General features: G+C 49.5%; 1 protein-coding gene across 8 annotated transcripts in view; it reads right to left on the bottom strand.

The window, feature by feature from the left end:
* Positions 1-19,828: 19,828 nt before the first annotated feature.
* The window catches only part of SEPTIN9 (septin 9), a 130,691-nt gene continuing 124,963 nt past the window's right edge, over positions 19,829-25,556 (bottom strand). For all 8 annotated transcript variants that reach the window (XM_021535812.3, XM_021535815.3, XM_077787335.2 and 5 more), the window contains 4 exons: positions 25,147-25,242; positions 24,224-24,320; positions 22,696-22,747; positions 19,829-21,915 (listed from right to left, as the gene is read on the bottom strand). In XM_021535812.3, coding sequence (XP_021391487.2) covers positions 21,780-21,915; positions 22,696-22,747; positions 24,224-24,320; positions 25,147-25,242 — 381 coding nt within the window. In that variant the 3' untranslated portion in view covers positions 19,829-21,779. The remainder of the gene's footprint in view (positions 21,916-22,695; positions 22,748-24,223; positions 24,321-25,146; positions 25,243-25,556) is intronic.

Genomic DNA, 25,556 nt, shown 5'->3' with positions numbered 1-25,556 from the left:
AAGCATACAAAAACAACTTCTGTTTTTTCCCCAGAGAAACAACTCTGTGTTTAATTTTAGGCTTCTCTCATAAAATATTAACTGGACAAAGAAATCTGTTTGAAATACTTTGATTTTATTGAAATTAAATATTTAATTTGACTCAAAATATTGTCTCAGATATTTTTTTTAACCTTTGAGAGTGGTTTCACTTGAAAAATCAGACTTGCAGAGGTTTTCATGCAAACAGGAGTTCTGCTTTCTGTTATCTCCAGTAAGGACTCATTCATTTAATTTCTCTCCACCACAGTTACATGGTTCATTAAAAAAATACAGAAATATTGGTCCCACACCAAGGATGAAGCTGGAATAAATTTGATGGAATAAATTTGATTTTTGATAAAACCCCACCAAACTCCCAGGTAGGAAGAACTGTTTGGCAGCCCAGAAAAGTAACTTTTAAAGTTACCTTTAAGTTAAGAAGCAAGAGAATGGGAGGAACTGGTCTAAGGGATTAAAAATATTAAATTCCAGAGATATAGACCTTTCAATAAGGAAATTAGAAGAAAATATCCTGATTTTCCTGGCCAGTCCCAACACCACCCAAATCATCACCCTCATCCTGCAACTGAAAATCTCGTTCTTTCTACTGAAAAAAATCCTTCAGTTAATTCCCAGCAAAGTCCTGGTTTGAATCATTTCAATATCCTTTGCCCCTGGGGGAAAAAAAAAAAGCTGGAGAAAGTCCTGAAATCATGTTTATATCACTTCCAACATGCAATTTATTTTCCCCCCTCAGCTTGGGGGGAATTTGTATCCTGCAGCTGAAGCTGACTGCATCTGTCCAGCTGCAGCCAAAGCACAAACCCCAGACTCAGTCCCAAACCCAGCCTGGACCAAATCAAATGGCACAGCCTGTTCACTCTGGAACTTGCTGATATTAGGAATCATGATTTACCAGTCTCATCTGGGCCAATTATTGTTATTTATTTTATTTTATTTTATTTTATTTATTAATTTTTTTATTTTTTATTTTTTAAAATGTTTTAATTTTTTTTTATTACTTCTGTATCAACATCTTGAATGTTTTCCAGGATGGCAAATACATCTCCTGCTCAGTTTCACTGCTTCGTTTCTGCATTTTTCAGCTCTGTGATAAATGGGGTGGCTGAATACTGGGCGTATCTCCAGGCTTCTGAAGCTGTCATGTCATCAGAACTCAAGAAATAACTCCATGCTGGGGACAGCACAAAGAATCCAGTCTCCCCACAGCTCCCTGGTTCTCTGCTCCCAGGTTCTCATGACACAGCTGTTTTCATTTGGCCATTTCATAGGAAAAAAAAAAAAATCCCAGAGCCAGAAAATGACAGGAGAATTTGAACTTTCCTTCCCTAAAGCCAGGCTGGGCAGGGCTTGGAGCAACCTGGTTTAGTTCTGCCCATAGCAGAAATTTGGAATTAATGATCGTCAAGGTTCCTCCCAGCCCAAACCTTTCTCTGATTCCATGGAGAATCAAATTTCTAACCATGGCTGCTGAGGATTTTTTTTCAAAAGGCAACACTCCAAGCTGAAAATTGAGGAGAAAAAAAAAGGAAAAACATCAGGTGTTCTAGGATGAGCCAAGCTTCTGGATAAAGACAAGGATGTGGTGGATCACTGGAAAGAACTGAGACACAAGTTATGGGTGAGACATGGCACATCCTGGGAGATGGGAATGACCACTGGAAGTATTCCAGAACCATCTGGGCACAATCCTGTGCCTGGGATGACCCTGCTTGAGCAGGGAGGTGGGACCAGATGATCCCACCTGGGCTCTCTTCCAACCTGACCCATCCTGGGATTCAGATCTCAGCAGGAACTGCACCCAAGGAAAAGCTCAAAAGGGGCTCCAAGGGCACTGGGCTGCACCCAGCCCCCCTCATGGTGCCCTGTGACATTCCAAAGCTTTTACAGAAGGAAATCCTCCCAGAAAACCCCAGACAGGAACAGATTGACTTCCAACACACACAAAATTATTATTAAAAAAAGGAGGAAAAAAAAAAATCAAAGCCAGCAGCTTGCACACAAGCCTTGCATTTGCAATTCTGATTCTCTAATACGAAACAGCTCCCAACTGGGGGAGGGGTAGACAGGAAATATTACAGCAACATTATTTTGTTACACTAATTACCAATAATGGCACATACTAGACTACCAACCACAGTCAATTCATTTTGAAAGCTATATAATAATGTTTAGGATAAAGAATTAATTTTTATAGCCACTGAAGCAGATTTACTTGTACTGTAGTGTTGATTTATTGCAAATTAAATTTCTTAACTCCAGAAGTTTCCTTGGACAACCTCAGCACATCCTGGGGTGGGACATACTCAGCTGCAAGGGGGGAATTTTGGCAGCATTAAGTTTCGGGTCAGAGTGCCCAGATCATTATTAACCCTTCAGCACACAGGCCTGTTTGGATGTACCCACCTTCATGGGCAAATTCAGCCCCACAGTGTGCACACAGCAACCCACTGGATGATTTTTCTCAAGTCAACTGATTGTGAAAGGGTGGGATTTAAGTAATTTTTTTTTTATTATTGCATCATTTTCAAAGGTAAAATTTCAGTACTACAAGGGTCTGTTGTTTTCTTTTTTTTTTTTTTCTCCCAGCGTAGAGAATTCCATAAAATATTCATAAAGTGAGAACTTTGAAGTACAGTCAAGAAGATCTACTCATTAATTTACGAAAACATCCCTGGTGTCAATTATTGACTCTGAAGAGGTTCAGATTGTCTCTTCCACTCCCATGCAGGAGCTGCTGGCTCAGACTTTGTACAGAGCTGAGGGCAAGGCTGGGCCTGGGCACAAGACCAAAGAGGGAGAGTCCTTGGCAGGGCTGAATGTGATCATCTCTGGCTGAAATAATTTATGAAATGATTGGGATAACTTCCGTTTCTTCACTCCTGCTCATCAGCATCCATTAACAGAGGCATGACTGTCTGGCTAGGAAGTCTCCAGGGCCTTCTGCAGGTGCAGTAGATGGGCTGGTCTTGAAAGAGTTTTCCTCCAGCTCTGGAGATGTGGCTGGCTGGGGTGGGGTGGGTGAGGACAGGAACCCAAGGGATGGCTGGGCTGAGCTCTGCATCCTCCAGAAAGAGGTGATGCTTCCATTCTGCCTCCAGGGAAGGAACCAACACTGTTCCCTGAGTGCTTGGGATGCCCAGAGCAAACACAGGGAGGGTACAGCAGATGAGGCTTGGGTTTTGGGGTCCATCTCTTTTGGGATTTTGTGGTGTCTCACAGGGAACATATATCGCCAGAGAAGGAGCTACACATCTCCATGAACCACACCAAGGGACTTCTGATGGGACCCAGCCCTGGGACCTTCATCACTAAAAAAACCCAATGGAAAATGTTCCTCCTATCCAGCCAGCCTTGAAAAATATTCAGGCAAACACCCACAGATGGGCACCCACCAGAGAAGCTTTCAGGGCACTGATCAAGGACTAAGCTGTGGGCAGCACCTCCTCATCTGCATCTTGGAAAAGGGCCCCAGCCTGCCAGTCCAGCCCTTGACATTGTTACTCCTTTAAAAGGAGCCATTTATTCAGCCTAAGCCTTCCAAAGGCTCCTGTCGGAATCCAGGGCTTCCCTCTGGCTGCCCTGGCAGGTCTGGGACCCTAGCAGGGCTCAGGAACCCCCTGGACAGAGCCCCCAGAGACACTGGCTGTGATCTCTGGCCATGGAAAAGAGTTTTCAATCTTACAGGATGAATTACCAGCTCTGAGTGTTTGATAGAAGTAATAATTAAGTGTGGCACAGGTGCAAAAGTAAAATTTTAGGATTCTAGATTAGGGGTCCAAAGGGGACAAGATGGAGGAAATTGGGTGTGCCTTGTACTTTTTCTCCTTCTTCATGCCCTCCATGTCTCACTGTGGTGTTGGCATTTTTCTGTTGGTTCAGGCTGGGGACACACTGTCCAACGTAGGTGACAGATATTGGCACGTTATTGTAAATCCAGCCCAGGGAGTTTCTGGTATTTAATGTTTGTCACATCCCACTGAGGGCAGAGCCCCACACGCTGCCCTGCAGGACAGAGCTGGGCAGGGCAGCAGAACATGTGAGAGATCAACAGAATAAACAACCTGGAACCAGCACAGACCAATTATGGCTTCTGCTTTGGCAGCGGGGCTGACAGACAGAGACTTTCTACAATCTCAGAATCATCAATACCACAGATTCTGACAGGCTCCAGTGACAACTGGCAGCCCAACCCAGCAGCCAAGGCTGCCAGGGGGGCTTGCAGTGGTTTCTAAACATCATCTCTGCACCATCTGATGTGTGCAGGCACCAAACAAAAACCCACTCGAATTCCTTGGGAGGAAGAACAACGGAGCTGGAGCTGCTCCAATTCCCGTCCTGGCTGGGAGCAGCTCCTGGCACGCAGACGCAAAATCACTGGAAGAATTTGCCTGGTGCCATTTCCACGTTTGGTATTGCGGGGTTTGTTTTTGGCTTGGTTTGGTTTGGTTTTTAATGACGCTTCTAGAGATCCCACCGCTTTGAGTTTCATCCTGGGAGGGAGATGCAGAGGGAGGAGAGTCATTAGCTCATCCCTAAGGAGGACAAGGAGAAGGGAGGAGGGTTTTCCTATGCTAATCCTGCACAGGCTGATCTCCCACCGATGATGCTTTCCTGTGCTCCGGGATAAATGAGACTTCTCTAATTCTTTCCCAGCTGCAAATAAACAGACGGGGAGCCTGCACCATGCGGCTGGCACTGCCCCATCCATCACCACGTCCCGACTGTAGGTAGCTGTGATTAGAACTCATTATCAGCAATTACCTCGGCGGAGCTAGTAGGTGTTTTCCCCCTAGAACTTTCAGCAGCTCCAAAGCTCTTTGAAGGTTTCTCTGTGAAGAACGGCTGTAGGAAATCCCTCCCCCTTTGCTCAGTAGTCAGACCTTCCTTCTAAAAGCCCTAGCCATCAGACACCACAGTGCAATCATGAAAAAGAACTGGGGAAAATCACCAAAACCTTGAGCCCGAAGGATGGGCGATGCACCAGGTGTGTCCTCTGGGACAGCGGTTGGTGGGGACATGTCTCAGAAGGACTTTTCTTTCTCTCTTTTGCTCCTCAGAAAGCTTCTCCTGTGAGCAAGCCGGCCTTCCCTCACCCCTCCTCCAAACCCACAATGTAAATCCCACAAAAACCCCCTCACAAATGTACACTGGGTGCCTTTCCCGCATACAAAGTACCACGGCAGAGGACTGAGGGATGGACCCTTTGAGAGATTCATATGCCAGCCTTCCCACTATAGCAATTTCAGTCTGTCTTTGTAATTGTCTGATATTACATTGTTCCCTGCCAGAAGATTAATTAGCTAGTCTTACCCTCCAACATACCATCCCTCTGCAACCCTCAAGGAAGCTGGAGTGGTGCCAAGTCGCACGGATTTGCTATTCGGGCTGGCAGCTGCTACTGTCGCTGCAGAAAAAAAAAAATAAAAAAGAAAAAAAAAAAAAAAAAAAAAAAGAAAAAAAGCCTCCTTTTGTCCCCAAGCAGCCATTGCTGTGCCAACTGACCCCGGCCCTCCCAAAGCCACCACCACCAAGGCAGCCAGTGCTGGCAGTGAGGAAAAATAAGAGTGGCAGGAAGCGGAAATTAAAGATTAAAAAAAAAATCAAGCAGAAACCACCCCCTACAGCCAATGTCCCACACCCAAGCCCTGCCTGGTGTCAGTGCTCACGCTGGCTGAGCATGGCTGTGCTGTGGCCATGAGCCGTGAGGGACACACCGTGGGAAGGGCATGGCTGAGGGGACATCCCTGCATCGACACGACACCAACATCAGCATCCCGACAGCAGCAGCCCTCATCCCAGCCCAGGGCCACCCTCAGCCTGTGCCCCAGAGGAGAGGGCAGCAGGGACATCACCGTGCTGGCAGCAGGGAGCCACCACCATGGCCAGGGCTGCTGCTGCTGCTGCTCTTGGCCAGGAGCCCGGCCCGGCACCGCGGCGGATCTGCTGCTTTTGTTCCCTCTCCATCTTCTGTCCCCACACACACAGACACAGAAACACAGAGACATGTTCTGGATCTCTGTCCTCACACACGTTCTGGATCTCTGTCCTCACACACGTTCAGGATCTCTGTCCTCACACAGACACACTCTGGATCTCTGTCCTCACACAGACATGCTCAGGAGCTCTGTCCTCAAACACACACACTTTTTGGATCTCTGTCCTCTCACACACACACACACTACCTGGATCTCTGTCCTCACACAGACACACTCTAGATCCCTGTCCTCACACACACACACTCTGGATCTCTGTCCTCACACACTCTGGATCTCTGTCCTCACACACTCTGGATCCCTGTCCTCACACACTCTGGATCCCTGTCCTCACACGCTCTAGATCCTTGTCCTCACACACACACACTCTGCATCTCTCCATCTCCCCCTAAACGTGGTGCCCAGGCAGGTGGCAGTGGTGTGGGTACGAGCACAGCACACCTGAGGTCGCCATCCCAGCGAGCTGAGGGGGCACAGGGGTTTTTCCTCTTTGTGGAGGGCAGGAGAGCTCAAAAACTGGGAGGTAAAACCCTAAAAAAAATTGTCATCCATCTAAACTGATGCACACCACAAAGCCAACTGGCAAGCACATTATCTTTCCTTCCAGGCAGTCCTCAAAAAGTTCTGTTCTGCTAAAGTCAGCCCAGCAGTTCATGTTTGCTGGTTGGTTTGCTGGTTTGCCCCATCAGCACCACAGGGCTCCCCAGCCATGTCCCACCAGGGCTGCAGACAGTTTAGCGAGGTGTTTTCACAGAGGAGGCACCAGAAGCACCAACAAGTGGTGTTTAAGGTAAAAAATGAAGAAAAGGAGAGCAGGACCCCTGCAAAACAGTCATGAGCAGTGAGGGATGTACTACACCCTGTACACCCCGATGGGATTTGGTCCCCAAAACCACCGAGACAGACCAAACCTGTCAGCTTTGCCTCCTGTCCCCCATCCAGCTCAAAAGGACACCAATTTGTGATTAATCTTTTTGTAAAATTTGGGCAGCTGTTGCAGGAGAGCACCCTTCCTCCTCAGCCCAGCTGCCTGGGGGCTGGCACGGGGATGGGAGCTGCATTTGCTGGGCACCAGGAGCCCTCTGAAGCCACCCATCGTTCCTGGGCTGTGGCAAACGAGCCCATATTGTCACGGGGGCTAATTAAGCTCCTGCACTAAGACAGCAGCTCCAGCCTGCCTCAGCACCCGCCTGGGCTGGCAGCCCCCCTCCCCGGGCGCCTCGGAAACGGGAATTAAGCGGTGATGAATGCAGTATTAATTAATTAAGAGAAGATGCACGTGAAGGGGGTGGGAGGCAGGGGGTCTTGGCGCTGTGGAAATTACCCAAGGAGGGGCTGCCATAAATTTGTTTTTTATTGTTTTTTTGCTCAGGAGAAGGCGCCAGGGGGGACCTGCATGCCCAGGCAGAGGGAGCGACCCGCTGGCACGAGACCTGCCCGTCCTCCACCGCCAAGGAAAGGAGGACATCCCAAAAAAATGACGAGGGAGGGAAAAGGCACCCACGGCTCCACGCCGCCATCTTCTCCCACTGCGGAGGCCGAATGCAAAATCAATTTTGCACACTCCAAAATGGCTGTTCAGGAAGGGTTTTTTGCTCTGGAGAGGTTAATGGGGAAGCTCAACCCAGCTGATGCTGGGGGGATGAATGCTACTTTTCAGTTTGCATATTGAGATTGTTTACACACATGATTAGCTAATATATTAAGCTTCTTAAAGGGAAAAAAAAAAGAAAAAAAGGATGGCAAAGCGCATGGTTTAGTTTAGTTTTGATTTGCATTCCTCACCCACTCTCTCCTTCACAATGCACCACCCGGAGGAGAGCAAGGACTTGGCCATCACTGCCAACAGCTGGCTTTTGGAGAAAGGAAAAAAATGGTTAAAATTCCAGCAATGACTGCAGTGATTTAGCACTTCCAGCCTCACATCACAGCACCTCAGGTAAATGCTGGTCCCTTCACCTGAACTGGGGCAGCTCAGCCTGCTCCAGGTGAGGTTTGGGGTGGCCAGACCCTGACCTCTGTGGGAAGGACAAGATCCCGTGGGAAGCCTGCTCTGCCAAGCCTTGGCCAGTGGCAGTGGGGTGCCAGGGACAGGGAAATGCAGGCTGCAGAGCCCACGTGCAATGGGAGCTGCTCAGCACTGCAGCTTTTCCTCTGCATGGCTGCTCACGGGGGCTGGGTGTGGTTTCAAGTCTCTTTTCTGTCTCAAGGCTGGAGACAAACACCCTGGAGATAACCAAGGCTTTGTTTCATCACCAGCAGGGCATAGAAACTCAGCTGCAGACCCAGCTGGAGCTTCCTTGGGCTAACAGGACAGAGACCATCATTCCCTGGTCCAGGGAATCTGGGCATCTCCAGGACACCCCTGCCAGGTGTTCAAATCCAGACCTGTTTCCTCACATCACACACACTTCCTGGCACCACAAACCAAAGGTGTGGCTGTGCTTCCAGCAGCTCCACAGATCCATCCCTGTCTCCCAGGTCATGCCAGTGTTTCACTGGTTTCACTCAGCACTTCTCCATGCAAACTTCTTCCTGAGCCATCTCAGCAGGATGACTGGCTGGGAAGTGTTTTTGGGAACCACTTTTAAACACCAGGCTGCATAATACAACACCCTTGTGCAGTTCCAAGGCTCTTCCAACTCACCATCCTTCTCCTCTGACGTGGTTTTAAAGCCACACTTTTCTTTTGCTCCTTTTTTTCCCCTGCTACAGGAGTAATCCCTCCTTCCACAGCCAGGCATCACAGCAGCCACAACACCAGCAGCTCAGCTGCTCTTCTCTCCCCTCACGTTCCTCCCCAGCTCTCACCACCCAGGGTGTGTTATTTATACAACATCTCCAAGCATTGACTTCTTCAACACAATTTTTCCTTTAATTACTTGCATTAAAAATAAAAATGCCAACCTATGTGAGCAACTGCTCTCATTACAGTATCAGTCCTCCAGCTAATTAATATCTGTTAGCTTTGGCTTATGCACCAGGATGCCTAAATCCAAAATACACACGGCTGCCAAGTTACTTTGCAAACAGGAGCGCTTGCCTTGAAGAAAGAATCACGTTATCCAACTTCTCCTATGCCACCTCCCCATAACCTTTACTTTCAAGGTCTTAGAGAAGAAAAGCACATCCAGCTCCGAAGTGATTGCAATGAAACCAAAGAGGAGACACAGAGGAAAGCAAAGAGAAGAGAGACAGACCTCCAGGAGAAAGTGAAACACCATCTTTGTACCCACTCTTGTACTCACTCAGGCCTCGTGGGACAGAGTGTTGATACAGGACATGTGAAAGGACAACGAGAGTTACTGCTATTTGTAAGGTAAAAAAAAGCTGTTTATTTTCTGACTCCAACTTTTATACTTTTCCAAAGGTGACAGTGGATTGGAGAGTGAATGTGCCACCTCTCCAATGACATTGGATAAACGACTAGTACATCAAGTTTCTCCACCCTTATGAAGGAATGCAAAACAATATGTTGTTTACAGTTGTGTGAGGAAGTTTTCTAACAGAATGTAAACTCAGGAGGCTTTAGAAAATCTTAAGAATCAGGGCGACAGAGTCTGAGAAGAAAAACCTCCCAAGCCTCTGCCAGAGTGCACACACACATCTCCAGCCCGTGGAGAAGGAAAGGGAGCTGAGTACAGCTCACCCACAGCAGCAGCCACCTCCCTTCTTGGTGACAGCAGAGCCAGAGCCCCAGGGGTGTCACACAGCGTGGTGACAAACAGAGGAGCCACCCCAGGGCACAGAAAAGGGCTGGCAGGGTGGGCAGGTGGGTGCAGCCCTCCTGCCAGCCCCCGATGTCAGCGCACCCAGCGCAGCCCGAGGCGGCGGGGCTGGAACTGATTAAAAAGGGAAAAGCCTTATGTAAACTTAATGCATAATTAACCTGAGCAACGCGCTCGCAGGAGACATTATTGAGGTCAGGCAAGCTTTAGAGCCACAAAAACAACTCTGCCAGCAGATGAGGGATGAGAACATCCACTGTTAAATTATTTGAACACTCCTCTAATGCAAAGGATGAAACCTGCTGGATCCTAACTGGGACAAGCCTTTCCTCCAGGCAGATTATAGCAGGTTTCTTAGCTCCTACTCCAAAACATTGGATGGGAAAGGCCAGAAAGGAGATCCTGAGGTGGACAAGCCCTTTAGACATTTTCTGTCCATGTCAGGTCTCCAGCAGAAATACCATCTCAAGTGCTTCCAATCCCCACCCCGACTAAGGAAGAGAAGAGGAGATAAAATTTTGATATTCCACAGTTAAACCCTCAGCCCCGTGAGGGGGGCAGGCACACCAACAAGGCAATGGATCACACGAGGGAAGGCAGCTCAAAGGGGGAAATTGGTGACAGCCACAGAGCTGCAGCAACTGTGGCAGGTCCTCAGCAGCCCCCAGGAAAGCCAGGTTTCCCTCTGTTCCCATTAATGTTTGGTGTTTGCACTTCCACTACAGGAAATAAAAACCTGGAGCAACCTGGTCCTTCAAACTGGCAAAAGTCCTGCAGAAGCAGGACACTCAGCACACATCCCATCCTCGTTTCCTTCATCCCCTTGCACAGGGCCTGCCATTACATTTAAAGGGGGTTTGTGGCGTGGCTGTCATCCAGATATCCATTGTAAATTCCATGGAAGAGCCTTGGCAAGCACAGCATCCACGGCTCTGAAAGGGAAAAGTGGCTACGGGACTTCTGGGATGCAGCTCCCTCACCTGTCAAGGCACAAGACAGAGCAGCCCTTCCTCAGTTCACAGAGGTGCCACAATCCATTCCTGACACTTGCACCGTTCCCTGGCAACCCCTGGAAAAGCCATTACCACCAGAGGGGAGGTGAGGCCACGCTCTGCCACCTCTCTCTGTCCACGTGCAGCAGGTGACTGCCACCAGCCTGCCCAACATGCGAGGCTGAAAATGAAACAACTCTCATTTGCTTTCTGTTCCTTTCCAAATGACATCTTGCACACTTGCTGGAGGTGCCACTGCCACCAGGTCGCCGTGAATATCTGATTGCCTGGAGGGACATGGACTCACTTTTTTTAAAAAAAAAAGGGTAATAATGCAATGACACTTGGTGACACTTTTCCTTGTTCACACGGAGAAAAATCCTTGCAATCTCAGGTCTATTGCGTGACACAGAAATGTCACCAATCTGAGAAGCTGGAAGCAAGCAAGGGAAAAGAGAAGGAGCAGTATTTTATATTTTGAGTGTGGCTCAAGGTGGCCTCATACAGGAGGACTCAATTCCCAGAGCTCAGCTTTAGTAACTCCCCATGACATGGTGCCACCCAGCCCTGCCAAGCTTGCTCCAGGATGGTTTCTGCCCATTTAACACATATTTTAGAGCTGAAATCCTCTTTCAATCTCCAGTCATTTCCCTGCTTTCAGCTCTGCTGGGGATCCTTTGGTCAGGATCTCCATGTTGCAGCCAAGGCTCTGTGCCAGTGACTGCCCATGCTGGTGGCAGATAATTTATTCTAATAACCCCCATGCTGCTGGCCCTACACTGAACCTCCTTCCAGTTCAGCACAGAAGAAAAAACCCAACATCCTGCATCCCAAACAGATTTTGGTGGGTGATCCATGCACGTGGAAGTCCCACGGGATGGCAGAGATTGGATATCAGCAGCTGGATTCAGGCCTTGGCAAAGATGAAGATGTTTTGTACTCACCTGAGCCATTCTTATTTACATCCCTAACACAGCACTTGCTCTCTGAAAACCTACAGCCTCTGGAAATTATGAGCCAGGTTACTCCAGCTCCCAGCCATGCTGCTGCTCCTCTTCCTGAGCAATTTTACACCCAAAGTTTTGGCAAAATCTGCTCCTGGGTCCATCCAGCCTGTCAGCCACCCCACAGGAGGAGCTGGATCCTCCTCTGTGTAAAACAAAATCAGTGCTCAAACAACCTCCCATCAAAAGGGAACCTTGTTCCCTCATCACAGGGTCTTAAACTCACCAAGATCAAGGTTCTTTCTTTGCTCGCCCCTGAAAAGCAGGAGGAAGCTGCAGATACACTCTGAGCACTTAGGAGGAAAAACATTACAGCATCTAAAGGTACTTTAAATGATTTAGATACAAACTTGCCTGTAATAAGACATCTATTTTGGTTAATCTCTTAGTTGCAAATCTTGGAACTCTTGAACCTGCCTCAGGCTACTGTCAGCAGCACTTCATTTAACACTGCTTATTGGGAATAACTGCTATTTCCCACTGTAACCTCCAAACCTCCTCAAGTCTCTCTTATTGCTCTGCCCAAATATACTTGCCTTCAGGATACAGAGGGTTTTTTCTTGCTAAGAACTGCTAAGACAATTTGAACAAGCTGAATCAGAGGAGGCTGTTTCTCAGGCAAAGCAGCCAAAACTCAAAACACCATCCCTGCGATATTTTGGGAGAGATTCTTTTTCTTTTTTTTTTTTTTTTGAGCATTTACTCAGGTTATGAAATCCAACAGCTGCACTTTGATCACTCTTCACAAGCAAAGGAGTGGAAGGGATGGAGGCATCCTCCAGGAAAGCCACCTTGAGGGAGGGATCTCCATCCCTGCCCAAACCTGTGGCTGTGGGGACCATCTCCAGCTCACCATGGCCGTGGTCAGAGCTCTCTGAGGGGACTGCTGGGGGTTTTACAGGTCTTGTGCTCTAAACTCAACCCCATTTTTATTTCAAGGGGATGCAGAGCTCTGGTGGGCACCTGTGACTAGAGTCCCACCCATGCCAGCTCAGCAGGTTTGATTTTCAACACAACCACGGCCGGACCTTGGGCACACCCAGCACTGACCTGATGGGTGCCACAGCTCCAGCCCCAAGAGATTTGGGAATTGCAGCAGTGCTGGGGCAGGGTGAGGCTCAGGGAACAGCATGGAGCCACTGCTTTTTGGTTGCCAGGCAGCAGCCACAGGCCAGAGCAGCTGCAGCAGAGGAGCAGAGCTACAAGAGCCCTCCAAACCCTTTAGATGTGGCACTGAATTTCAAACAAGGCTTTCCAGCCCTGGGCCTGGGGCAGCCTCTCATCACTGCCTTTCTAATTTAATGGATAGTGGTTACAAAGTTTATTTTGTTTTTTTTTTTAACATATCACTTGTACTTAATTTTGTTGTATTGTGGATATTTTTGCTCAATGGGTTTCTGTCACATTATACATGTTTTTATTATAACTTCTAAACTCTTAGCTTACACTATACAACCACACCCCTCTATTATAAATTCTTTACTATTTTATCAATATAGTTTCTCACTTACTTAAGTCTTATTCTTACAACTACAAGAACATAAGTTTATAATTTTTCTGCTTAATGTCTGTATATTTTATTTTTCCATCACTCTAAGCTCCTTCCAAGGCAGCAGACCAAACCCTCCTGTACCTGTAGAAGTTTCCATCTTTCCATTCCCCACAAATGACCCCAAAGAAAAGGGGCAGAGCTCACAGGCCTGACTTGGGATCAGTTTCTATTCCCACCAATATGCTTGAGAAAGTGCCCAGCATGAAGGGATTACAGCTCTGGGGGTTTAGAGACACTCTCACATCCATCTGCACCAGGTTTCACACAAAAGCCTCGACAGAAACAAAGCCCCAGACCAGTGTGAAATATGTGTTTATAAGCTGTGATAAATAACAGCCTTTCTGCTCTATACATTCACCCTGGTTTAACAGGGATGAGGCCACCAGTTAATCCAGTCTGCCAAACCAGAACCACAACTTCAGGTTCTGAAGTGAAAACAACCCACAGCATTGGTGCAGAGTGCTTGACACACAGTGATAGAACTTAACTATAAACAATGTGAACAACAAGACAGATAAAGGATTATTTACATTATTCTCCAGCTCTTTCCCAGGCTTCTGCCTGGATAGAAACTCTCAGTTTCTTTCTTTGACTGAATCTGAGACCCACATCAGCCCTGGTCTCACCCTCACCCAGAGATGGATCCCTCAGAGCTGGGCTGAACATCCATAAATCTTTTTGGTGGGACATGAGAGATGCTCCTTCCAAATCCTCTGTATCTTCATCCATCAGTCAAATCTTTCTGCTGGAGAAGGGTCCTTTCCATCCTGGAGAGTTTCAGAAGTAATTTGGAGACATCTCAGCTTGCCCAGTAATTTTGTTCCTTATTAAATATTGCTAATGACAGGGTTTTAGACTCTCAGTCATACATTCACTTTCTGTTCTAGTATAAGTTTTAATCTGTCTTCCCTCTTCCTCCTAGACAAGTCTTTAAAAAAAAAATTACTGGGATAAAAAGGAAAGCACCAAGTAATTGGAAAGAGCTGCTAAAAGCAGAAAGGAAGAAAGCTAAGGGAAGTTATAATGATTGAAAAGTTCAATGAAATCGGAGGAAAGCAGGAAAAATTCTGATTTTTAATGAAATGGATGGTGAGGTGTCACTGGTACGTGGCAGCAGATCCCTGGAAGGTGAGCTCTGGTTTCCCAGCCCAGGTCAGGCTCCCACCTCCATGGGCCACTTCAAAACCATCCCTTGTTTAAACTAGAGCTGCATTTTCTCCTCTCCATTCACCCTCCAGCTAAATCTTTTCATCTGCTGCTTTCAAAGCCCAACCAATAAAATCTTGAAACCAATAAAGCTGTTTGCAGCGGAAAAGTTTTCTGAAGAAGGCAAGCACAGAAGATGGTGTTTTATCAAAAGCTACAGGCAGAAAATGAGAGGCCTGAGTTGAAAATCCCATGCAGATGAATCTTGAATAGTCTATTCTCACCATCATAATGAGCACATACATGATTAATGAAAATATTTATCCTCATAACCCACTGCAGAGAGTTAATATTTAATCCAAAGTCCACGTGAAAGCCCAGCCTCTCCTGGTTCCTCACTTACCTTCTTGTTTCCTTGGAAATCTCTGAGCTCTGCCAACTGACCTGAGATTTTTTGGCTCTTTGGGGCTGCCTTTTCCTGGCTTTCTACATAAGTCCCACACCTTTTGATCCCGAAAGCTCTGCCACCTGGGACCTACAAGGTTTCTCAGATAATCCCGTGGAGCTGCTGCTTTGTAACGTGCCTCACTTTGATATTCAAGGCAAAGCTGGACAGCCCACACATGAAAAGACATCCTTCCCTTTCTTCCCAGCCTTAATTCCATCTGCAAATTAAACATTTCGAGGCAGATATTTGTAGAGGAGTGCCCTGATCCTCCCGGGAGGGCCCTGGAGTCTCCAATGTGTAATTTTGCTATAGGAATATGATTTTAATCTTGATTTTTTTTTTTTTTCTGAGGCTGGTGGCAGGAGAGGAGAAGGGCAGGGAAGGGGGGATGCTGGAGGTGGGGCTGATGCAGTGTGGGGTGGTTGGATGTACCCAGGGGCTCCAGGCTCTTTCTGCTTCCCTGTCCTTGTCCTCTGTAAAGCTGTCTCGGGACATGGGTCTTAAAAGGTGACAATTGTTACTTTTGAAAGTACAGGGTATGTAAACTTTGCCAGCAAGAGCTTTCAGCTGTGATTTACAAAAAAAATTTAAAAAAACCAAAAAACCAAACCAAACCGACCTGCTTTACAAATGGTGCACAGATTGAAACAACTGCTCAGTCCTGCTGGTCCTTTGTGGCAAGAACCTCTCACAGAATCATCCATCCCCCTGTATCCCAGTCCTCCACCCCACATTTTCACTGTGGGCAACCCCCAGCACTAAAGAGAAAAAAAAATACAAAAAGGGAATATTTGGGCTTATGTCATTTACAGATATGCCCTAGAGCAGAGGATAAAGGACTTTTATTTTGTTTCCCAGTTAAGTATTTTCATTTTATCTTCTTGTTAAAGGGTAACTCGGTGCTATCTTTTGCCCAGCATCACTCGCTTAAACATCCTCCTGATGGGAAGAGTTCAGGGCAGGGAAACTTGCAGGAAAGATGGTTTCAGTAGTAATAAGAAGGAGGGGTTTGGCACGTTTCTGCATACTATGAGGGATGTCTTTAAGGTTCAGTAAACTTTTGGAGTCCCTGGGAAGCTGGTAATGTACCTTTGAAGGAAGGATGACTTATGAAATTGCAGTTTTTAGCTTAGCTGGGTAATGTTAATGAGAAAATATCATGGGCTGCGAGTGGAAGTCTCCTGAATCCCATAAGTTAGGAGTAAATTATTCTGTTTTCCTAAATGAAGCAGTGCTGTGCAATGCTGCTCCTAAATCAGGCTGATGGTGAGAATTATTTATTCATTTGTGAAGGTCCAGAGAGAAGCTCAGGCAAATAAATACAAACTAAACTGCGTGAGAGCGTTACAAACTTGAGCCTGCTGTGGGCATGGAAGAAAAGGGTTTGTGAGAAGGAACAGGAGGGTTGGGACCAGTGCTTTGTGTGAGTGAGGAGCTGGGGGTGGAGGGATAAATCCTCCTTTCTGCTGGAGCCACAGTGAAGATGATCAAAACCCCCCAAGCTTTCAGCTGCAGTGCAGCAGCTTCCCTGCAATTAAAAATTGAGCTCTGCAGCTCTGCCTGTGCCTGCTGCAGCCCATCACAGGGAGATGTTTCCCAGAGGACAGCTCCCACATCGGGGAATTCAGGGTTTGATCACACCCCAGTGTGTAAGTGGTGGCCCAGAAAAGCCCCTGGGCAGCAGCACACCCTGAGCAGGTGATGCCACATCCCCCTGGGGCTCCTGCTGCTCGCTGCTGCCCTGGTTTTGGGCAGCACAGCTTCACCCAAGAGCTCCTCTGGGCTCTGCAGGTGCCACAGCTTCCCCTCCTGCCAGCACCTGGCCTCCTACCTGAGGAGCTCAAAATGTCCCTCAGACATCTTTGGATGTTCCGGGTCCAGGTCAGAAGCATCTGAGACCCTGGCACAGCTGGAAACAGCTGTGATTTGGGATTTGAACCATGGAAGGATTTACCAACCTTGCAGGAAGAACAAGAAGTCACAAAAGTTTAGATATTAGAGTAGAAGTAGTCACAAAGTAGAGGAAAGAATTTTTGAGTGCTGTACAGGGGGGTTTTGGTTTTGTACATGGGGGTCAGAGGTTTTAAGATGGATTTGGGATTTGGGCCTGCCCTGTCCTCCCTCTTTCTCCTTCCTTACCTCCATGTTCTTGGTGATGTTGGCACTCACAGATTGGTTTAGAGTAGAAAAGCACCATTTAATATAGGTAATAGGTATTGGGAAAAACTGTAACCATGTAACACGTGATGTACCATATAAAAGATAGAAAATCACCATTTAATATAGGTAATAGGCATTGGGAAAAACTGTAACCATGTAACACGTAATGTACCATATAAAAGATAGAAAAGCACCATTTAATATAGGTAATAGGCATTGGGGGATAAACTGTACCCATGTCACACGTAATGTCCCATATAAAAGACAGCAGCAGCCCTGGGTGGGGAGAGAAGAAGCAGTCGGGGTCAGAGAGGATATCAGGGTGTGTGTGTGCCTCTGCCTGAGCTCTGAGCAAACCACAGCAGCCCAAGGAGAAAATCTTTTAGATAACTTGCAATAAACTGCCTTGGGACCAACAACAGAGACTGCTGAGCTTTTTTTTGGAAGCACAGCTTGGAGGAGAGACTTTTCCACCACACGGAGCCACCCCCAATCCAGGGTGAGCTCTGGCACCTACCCAGAGAGGATTTATTCCTCCCTGAGCAGGTCTCCAGTACTGGTGTTAATCAGGGAGATGGACGAGTACAAGCCCGTTTATTGTGCACTGTGGGTGAGTGATAAGTCTGTGCCGGTGCCTGGGAAAGCAATCAGGAGAAGGGAGCGAAAGGAAGAGGAGGGAAGAGCAGCACTGTGGGTAAATGTGTGCACTTCTGGTGGTGATTACCCTCCAAGTAATTAGTTTTTAAATCAGGCAGACGTTTCGGGAACTGCTCGCTATGAGCTGCTTTAATAATTTATACTCCCTTTTATTCTTATTATTTATAGTCCTCCTCTTCGGATGGAGATGCTCTTTGGAACCTGACCCATCTCCAGCCCTCCCTGGCCCAGCAGCCACCCCCTCCAGGGCTGCCAGGCACCCCCAGAGCCCGGCTGTGCTGAGGGGACCCCTCTCCCTCCCAGAGCCAGGCAAGGCAAGGAGGGCACATCCTTGCTGTGGCAAGCTGCTCAGCCCGGTAATTAAACTCTCACTCATCTTCATTTCCCTCATTTGTTTAAGTGAGGCCACTCAATAAGCCATTAGTGCAAGGTCCTTTCTGCCAGCCAAGGCATCCTGAGGCACATTTCCCTTGGAGAGTGTGGGCAGGGGGAGCAGCTCCTTGCCTGCCCCCTCCTCCTCTGCCCAAACCCTCCCCATCCAGCCCTTCCCAGGTCACTCCTGGGACACTCTGGGGAATTTTGCAATGGCCAGCCCTTCCCCTAGCTGGGATTTTTCCCACAGCACCACACAAGCCCCTGTTCCATAGAGCATCTGGTGTTGCTCTCCCTTCACCATCCCCACCTGTCTGGAGCTTCCCAACATCTGGAAGCCATTCCCATGAAGGCACCTCCGACCCCTTGAGCTCCTCCTCTGGCCTAAACAAAAGCTGCCCTTGCTGCTGAGCTGGGGAATTTTGCCTGCTTTTCCCTCTCTCCATCCACAAACCATTTCTCAACGTGTCACCAGGACAGCATCCTCTGTCCCCCATCCCTCCATGGACAACTCAGATTCCAGCAGCTGCCTGGAGAGCCCCAGAGCATCCTCTGTCCCATCTCCCTCACATGTTCAGACACCAACAGTGAGGAAAACTGCAAAAAAAAAACCCAGATCCCAGCACAAGAAAACCACAACATGGGGAAAAGCTGCTGTAGGCTCCTCCAGGAGCAAGGCCCATGGCCTGTGTTTGTACTTACTACATGTTGATTTTCCCTGCTCCCTCCCTAGGAGCTTTTGTTCTGGGTCTTGCTCTGGTTACAGCAGTGAGAACAGCTCGACTTTGCTGCTTCTCACCTGGAATTCTTTATGAGCTGTGGGGGTGAGGGGGATTTGGGGTAGGGCAAGCACAGAACTGCTGTGCAGCTCAGAAAAGGAAAGGGTATTGATGGGGATGGGTCTGGCCCTGGGGCAAAGGGGGCCCATCACTGCACCCCTCACTGAGATGAGACAATTCACTGCACCAAAACCCAGGTGCCAACAGAAAAGCAGAGTTAAAATGCACATAAACCTGTTCTGTGCTTTAGAGCCCCACAGGAACCCGACCTGAGTGCTGCCCTGATGGGTTTGTTCTCATCCAGCCCCACAGCCACACAATCCCAGAGGGGCTGAGGCTGGAAAGGACCTCTGGAAGTCACTTGCTCCAGCCCCAGCTTAAGCAGGGTCACTTAGAGCTCCAGGTGGCTTCCGAGTTCAACTACTCAGGGGGAAAAATGCAATAAAGACATGAGACAGAGATTAAACCAGAGGGGACAGTGTCAGATCTGTGACACCAGGGAAAAACGTGGTTTTAGGATGGCCAATCTTCCAAGGGAAGCCGACTTCCAAGGCTAACCCTGCAGCCTTGAAGGGTTTAAAAGACCATCTGCCTGTGCACACATTGGTGTGAAACACAAGCTGCTGCCTGCCCTGGAACTAGGGGCAGCCCACTTCTCCATAAAAGCACCAGGCAGCAGACTGGGAACACCTCCACCATGGCAGCAGAGGGACAGGATCCACCTGCCTCCCTCAGGATCAGCCCAAAGGTGCTCAGCAGAATCAGCTCCAGCAGTTTGGAGAGTACCTGGGGCAGGTATCCAAGGTGGGATGAGTCAAGGGGGTCAGGAACTGTCTTTCATCCTAAACAGGGCAGTTCTGGGGCTGGACTCTCCCATCACACCCAGCCCTACAAAGTCCATGCAGCAACGATTCCACCAAGGCTGGGAACAGACATCTCCAAACAAGCCTCCTTCTATTTGCATTCGAAACATTTATTTTGGGAAATACATATTAAACACTATTATTTATACAAAAATGGACTAAATTTTCATAATGCTTATAACCCCCAAAAGGCCATTTTAATAGATCTGGATGAAGGGTTTTTTTATTGTATTATTTTCTCTTTTTTTTTCCTTCCAGGTTACAAAGGAGAAAGCGGCGTGTCTTGCTTGGCCCAGCTTGAGATACCAACTAGAGGAAAAAAAAAGTTTAAGATGGCATTTGCAGAAGTGCCTCACATGAGAGGTTTTTCTCCCCTTTCAGTCTTTTTTTTAACACTTGAAATATAGTTTCTTTTTCAGTTAATACATTTTTCATTGTTGCTTTTGCTAAAATATAGCAAGTCAGCAAGTAGAGAGCTGCTGTTCCCCAACAGCTCCGTGGGGCTGTTGTGGAGGGGGGATATGAGTGAAGGGGAGAAGGGATTCTCACAATGCACCCCCTGCCCACACCCCTTTGGCTGCTGGGGGGGATGTGTGGGGAGCCCCTGAAAACCTGGGCATCCCCAGCAAGGGGAGAGAACCTCCTGCCTCCTCCTGGTCACCTGTGCTGAGCCAGCCTCTGTCCCCCGTGGGCTCTGCAGGTGCCTTCCAGTGCTAGAGGATGGGACACGCTGCCACTTCAGTGTGTGCCCCCAAAAATGGGTGATTTGCAGAAGTCTTTTTCCCTTGGAGAGGACTGAGAGACACCAGAAAGGCAAGAGGAGCTGGGGAGAGGGGCAGGACTGCAGAGCTTTGCTCCAGGATCCCCTGCTCCTGTCACAGTGCTACCTAATGCTTGCAGGGTCTGGTTTATTGGAGACACACAGAAAGAGAAGGGTCTGGGGGCAGAGCAGGGGGAGCACCCACAAACACCCCCCAGCCCCCCACAGCTGCAGGGCTCGGTCAGCACATGCACAGACCCCCTGCACAAGGACCAGCAAAACAGGAGCATCTTCCCTGGACACACAGAGGGACCCAGGAAACGAAAAGGAATTTACAGATACCCAAGAGCCTCCTCTGTTGTGGGGAAAAGCCCAAGAATCACAAGGGTCAAACAGGACAACCCTCTGCCTCCCACCACTGCTTTGCAGAGACAAAGTTCCACGCTCAGCCCCCTCAGGACAAACACACTCAGAGCCTTCAGAGGACAAAGACCCACCCAGCTAAGTGACAAATAAATACACAAGTGTTCCCAGGACATCAGCCATGGCTCTGGCCCAAGGGAGAGGGAAGGAGAGTCTCTATGGAGGCTGCAAAGACAGGCGAGGCAGACCCTCCCTCCCCTCTCCCACACTATTGCAAGGTCTCAGTCTGAAAAGGCACTTCTCCCAAAGCAGGTCGCTCTGCCTGGCCGGGGGTCGGTGACAGGCGAGGTGACACCTAAACACTCCCAGTTTATTGCATGTAGACAGGGTACAGGGGCTGGGTTGGGGGCTGGAAGGTCCCAGAGGGCTGCAGAGGGCTTGAAGGGGCAGCAGGACACAAGGATGGCACTGGCTGCTCTCTTCATCCCACCGTACCTTGCTTCCGAAGGCTGCCTTCACCTGGAGGAGCCCTCGCCTTCAATGGACGGAGAGGAGCCTCTGCACGGAGGGGCTGCAAGGGCTCCCAGGGCACCCCAACCCTGCTGGCCCCACAGATCTGCTCCCCTGGGCTCGGCTGGGGGGCCACAGCTGGGGCCAAGCCAGAGCCCGACCTCCACAGAGGGCCGGTCCCCGGGCCAGGGACGCCGCTCTGGGGGCTGAGCACAAAACTCACGGAACGCAGCGGGGGGAGAGCGGCCACCCGCTGCACGTCTGGTTATTTGGTCAGTTTACATGGCAGGGGGGTCAGGGAGCAGGGCAAGAGGGACAGTGGCAGAGGATTTATATAAAAATAAAGGGGGAAGAGGGGAGAAAGAGCGAGCGTGAGCGAGCGAGGTCCTGGCTGCGGCGAGGGACGGTTACATTTCGTTGGCCACCAGCTCCTTGTCAGCCACGCCGTTGGACAGAGAGCTCTGGCCCTCGTTCAGCCTCTTCACCCTGTAGGCTTCAAAGTGGATGTTGCTGGTAATATCCTTGATGTTCTGCATGTGTGTCCTGCAGGGAAGGGAGATGGAGAGATCACACCAGCCCAGCCTCTGCGCCCCAGCCCTCGTCACCCCAAACACCGCCCAGTCCCAATGTCCCCTCCTGCCTTGCTGGTTCATGAGGCCTGTAGGGCACAGGAGGGAAGTAAAGGCAATGATGGCAGCATTATTGGGCAGCAGGAGCTGAAGCCTTCACTTGTGCCTGGGCACAGAGGACCTGTGGCTGCAGAACACCTACCCAGGGAGTTCCCCACTCTGCCAGTCCTGAGGTGAGGTTTTGTAGCCCCACACAGCTCTGCCAGCAACAGATCATGTGTCCAGAGTTTACTTTGCAGCCAGATTGAGGAGAATCCCATGCCTCCTCTCTAACAAGCCCAGGGGGCTCAGCCTCCCTCTCCCCCACAGAAGGGACACTTCTTTCAAGAGGTACCCAGACCCCACAACAAAACCCCAGTGAAGGGTGATGTCTTTGAACTGAGGGCGGGATCTGGCACTGGTGAGGGAGCACTAAGGCCAAAAGCTGCTTGCAGGTGAGCTGGAGCCACACACTACCAGCAATCCTGGAGTGTGTCCTGACCCCTCCACTGCTCCTCTCCCCCCTGAACTCAGTCCCCAGGGAGTGGGGCCACCCCTTGCAGAGGGGCTGCAGTGTGGCAGCGGGCTGGGAGGGAAGGCAGGGATGGAGGGATGAGCAGCAGAGCAAAGCAGCAGCTGCTTCCAGCTGTGCTGGGCTGTCCCCTTTCCCTGGATGCCAGCTGGTGACCAAAGGCTCTGGGGACAGGGCACTGACCTGATGAGGAGGTCCCGCAGGTAGGCGAACTCACAGTGTGTTGTGTTCTCCACTGGCAAGAGACAGAAAGCCATCAGTGAGCCCCCATAGCCAAGCAGCACCTGGGGGCTTCCCCAGCTTGTGGGGGGCCTCAGATGGGCTCAGGGTACAAGTGCAGGACTCAGGAGTCCTCTTTGCTGCTGTAAAGCTATCAGCAGGTCCCTGCCCCAGCTCAGCCCTGGTGAGGTCAGACTGAGCATCCACAGCCCCTTCCCAGTGTCCCACCAAGGAGGGAGCTCCCAGCAGCCCCCCAGCACAAGCCCCAGAACCCCAGACAAGACAGGGGAAGGGCTGTGGTGAGCTGTGCAGTGAGCACCAGGCGTGTCTCCACTGAAGTTTCATCTGTAGCTCAGCCACGAGCATCCTGCAGTATCCCAGGCATGCTGCTGAGGGCTGCCAGGGCTGTGCAAGGACATGAACTCCTGCTGGAAAAGGTCTCTGCTGCCAGAAGGAGCAATAGGGAAAAATCAAGGGGTGCTGCTCCACCACAATCAGTCTGACAGCTGCTATTTTACCCCTAATTTTACTCAATTTAGAGGAAGAACTCCTCTTTAATTTTTTTTTTTTTTACCTAAACAATCCTGTACATAGAATAGTATAATCCTTCTTGTTGGAGAAGACCTCTAAGATCACTGAGTTCCTCCACTAAACATCATGCAGGAGTGGCAAAACACAAACACTGCTGTGCAAAGGCTGCCTGTGGCCATGGCTGTGTCCTGGGGATCTCCCTGTGCTGAAGGCAGATGCTTTCACAAGTAGAAAGTGAGGGTTTAATGAATGCCACTGAACTCAGAATGTTCAGGGACACAGCACGAGAGGGCAGCAGAGCTCCAAAATACACTGATTTTCCTGCCAGCTTTGTTAAACCATCCCTCAACACAGGATTCCTATTAAAAAGACTCGTAAATGAGAGGAACCTGTGAAGTGAAGGGGAGGAAGATGAGAGGGGTGGCACTGGAGATGAGCCAGCTGGCTGCAAGAAACCATCAACAGGGAAATGTGTAGATGTGCTGGAGCCAGGAGCTTTCATCTAGCCTTTAAACCATGATTGTAAAATGGGGGAGAAAAAAGGGAGATGCCGCTGGGAAAAAGAAAGAGGGAAGAGATCCCACACAGCCACCAACCAAAGGCATGTTGGGGGTACAGATCCCAGGGGAAGGTTCCAACAGAGGATTGAGACGTGGGGATGTCACTGGTGTGCCCTCAAATCCTGCCATCAGGCAATTAAATGTACAAGAACAAGCCAGGCCATGAGACCCCCAGAAATGTCCCCTCCAGCACTCAGCAGCCCCCCAAACAAAGGCCCAGGAACCCAGCACAGGAGCATTGGCCAAGGGTTTCCTGTCCTCAAACATCAGGAAAATTATCTTTTTTTTGGAGGGGCAGAGAAGCACCACATCCAGCTCAACTTCTACTGCTGGTTTTGGACTTTTTTGCCTTCTGCCAGGGCAGGGAGGTGGGCTCAGGAGGGGAGGCAAGGATGAGGTACCTTCAATGGTGCCCCACTTGGTCTTCCTCCCAAGGATTCTTCTTCCATTCACCTGGTACTCCTGGTCACTGCCCACCACTGCAAATGGGATCATTTCCTGTGGAAAGGGAAAAACAAGGCTGTGATTTCTTCTGAGAACTGATCAGGAAACCAAACCAGTGACCAAAGTCTGATATCCTCCTGTTTCCAGAGGGGTTTCATGGGATGAGCTGGTTTGCCCCTGATGTTCCTGAGCAGTGCTGCCTGCCAGGGCCCATAGGCAGCCCAGGACTGGGTACCAGCATCTCCTGCACATGTGCCCAGCCTAAAACCAGCCCAAACCCAGCCTGGTCAAGTCCCTCATTGGCAGGCACCAGGTACAGCTGGAGCAAAGGGATCCCAAAATTTCCCTGGGAATTTCCCCCAGCATCTGGCAACCTGTGGCCAACTCATTTCCTGATCCAAGTTAGTGTCTTTGAACTTCAGAGTCCCTAAAAGATGCTTTTCTTCCTCAAATTTGTCCAATCCACTGTACTGTGCCAAAAAATTGCTGGCTGATTCCTGCAGCATGGAATTGCCAGCTGCAGGCAGCCTACAGGTGAAATTCCATCCCAGTGCTGGGAAGGCTGCTGCCCTAGCCAGGGATGGGCAGGCACCTCTGTTTCCTGAGCCTGGGGCAGGGGAAGAGGCCATGGACCCCTCTGCTGAGGGCATCTGGCAGGGTGGAGATGGGAAAAGAGTATGGAAAGGCTTCCCCAGCAGCCTTTCTGACCCTCTTTCCACCCCTGCCCTGAGCTCTGGCAGGATCCCTGCTGCTGGGCAAACCCCATGGACAGGACACAGCAGCTTTGGGAAGAAAACAGAGGCCTTTTGGAAGGAAACCCCCAGGACATGCCCAGCCCCTGGAGCTGCAGGGTCTGCCCAGCCACAGCCCCTGCACTGACCCGGAATTTCTCGTTCACCAGCCGATCTTCAGAGTCCTCATCAAACTCCTTCTGGGGGTACACGTCAATCCCGTTGGCCAGGAGATCAGCCATTATCTAGGAGGGAAGAGCACAGGGACAGGTGAAGGACAGGCAGGCACAGGAGATGCACTCCCACCATGGCAGCTGCTACCAGAGGGTCTCTGAGTGATGCCCACCAGTCACAGCAGCAGCATCCTCCCCCTCCATCCTAAATTCGGCCCACCCTGGGGGACAGAGACCTGTGCCACACACCCACCAAGAACTTGCCCTGGAACCTCTGCAAGGTCCTGGTGCCAAGGCACAGCTCAGGCAGAGAGTGAGATGAAGCTACATGAGCTGGATGTTGTTTGGGGATTGGAAAAGACAAACAAGACAACCCAAGCTGCCCA

This window comes from Lonchura striata, chromosome 18 (assembly GCF_050655825.1).
Source record: "Lonchura striata isolate lonStrDom1 chromosome 18, ASM5065582v1, whole genome shotgun sequence".
In the NCBI taxonomy this organism is placed as follows: Eukaryota; Metazoa; Chordata; class Aves; order Passeriformes; family Estrildidae; genus Lonchura; species Lonchura striata.
Note: the sequence above shows the minus strand (reverse complement) of the source record. Positions and strands in the feature narration are given on the sequence as shown.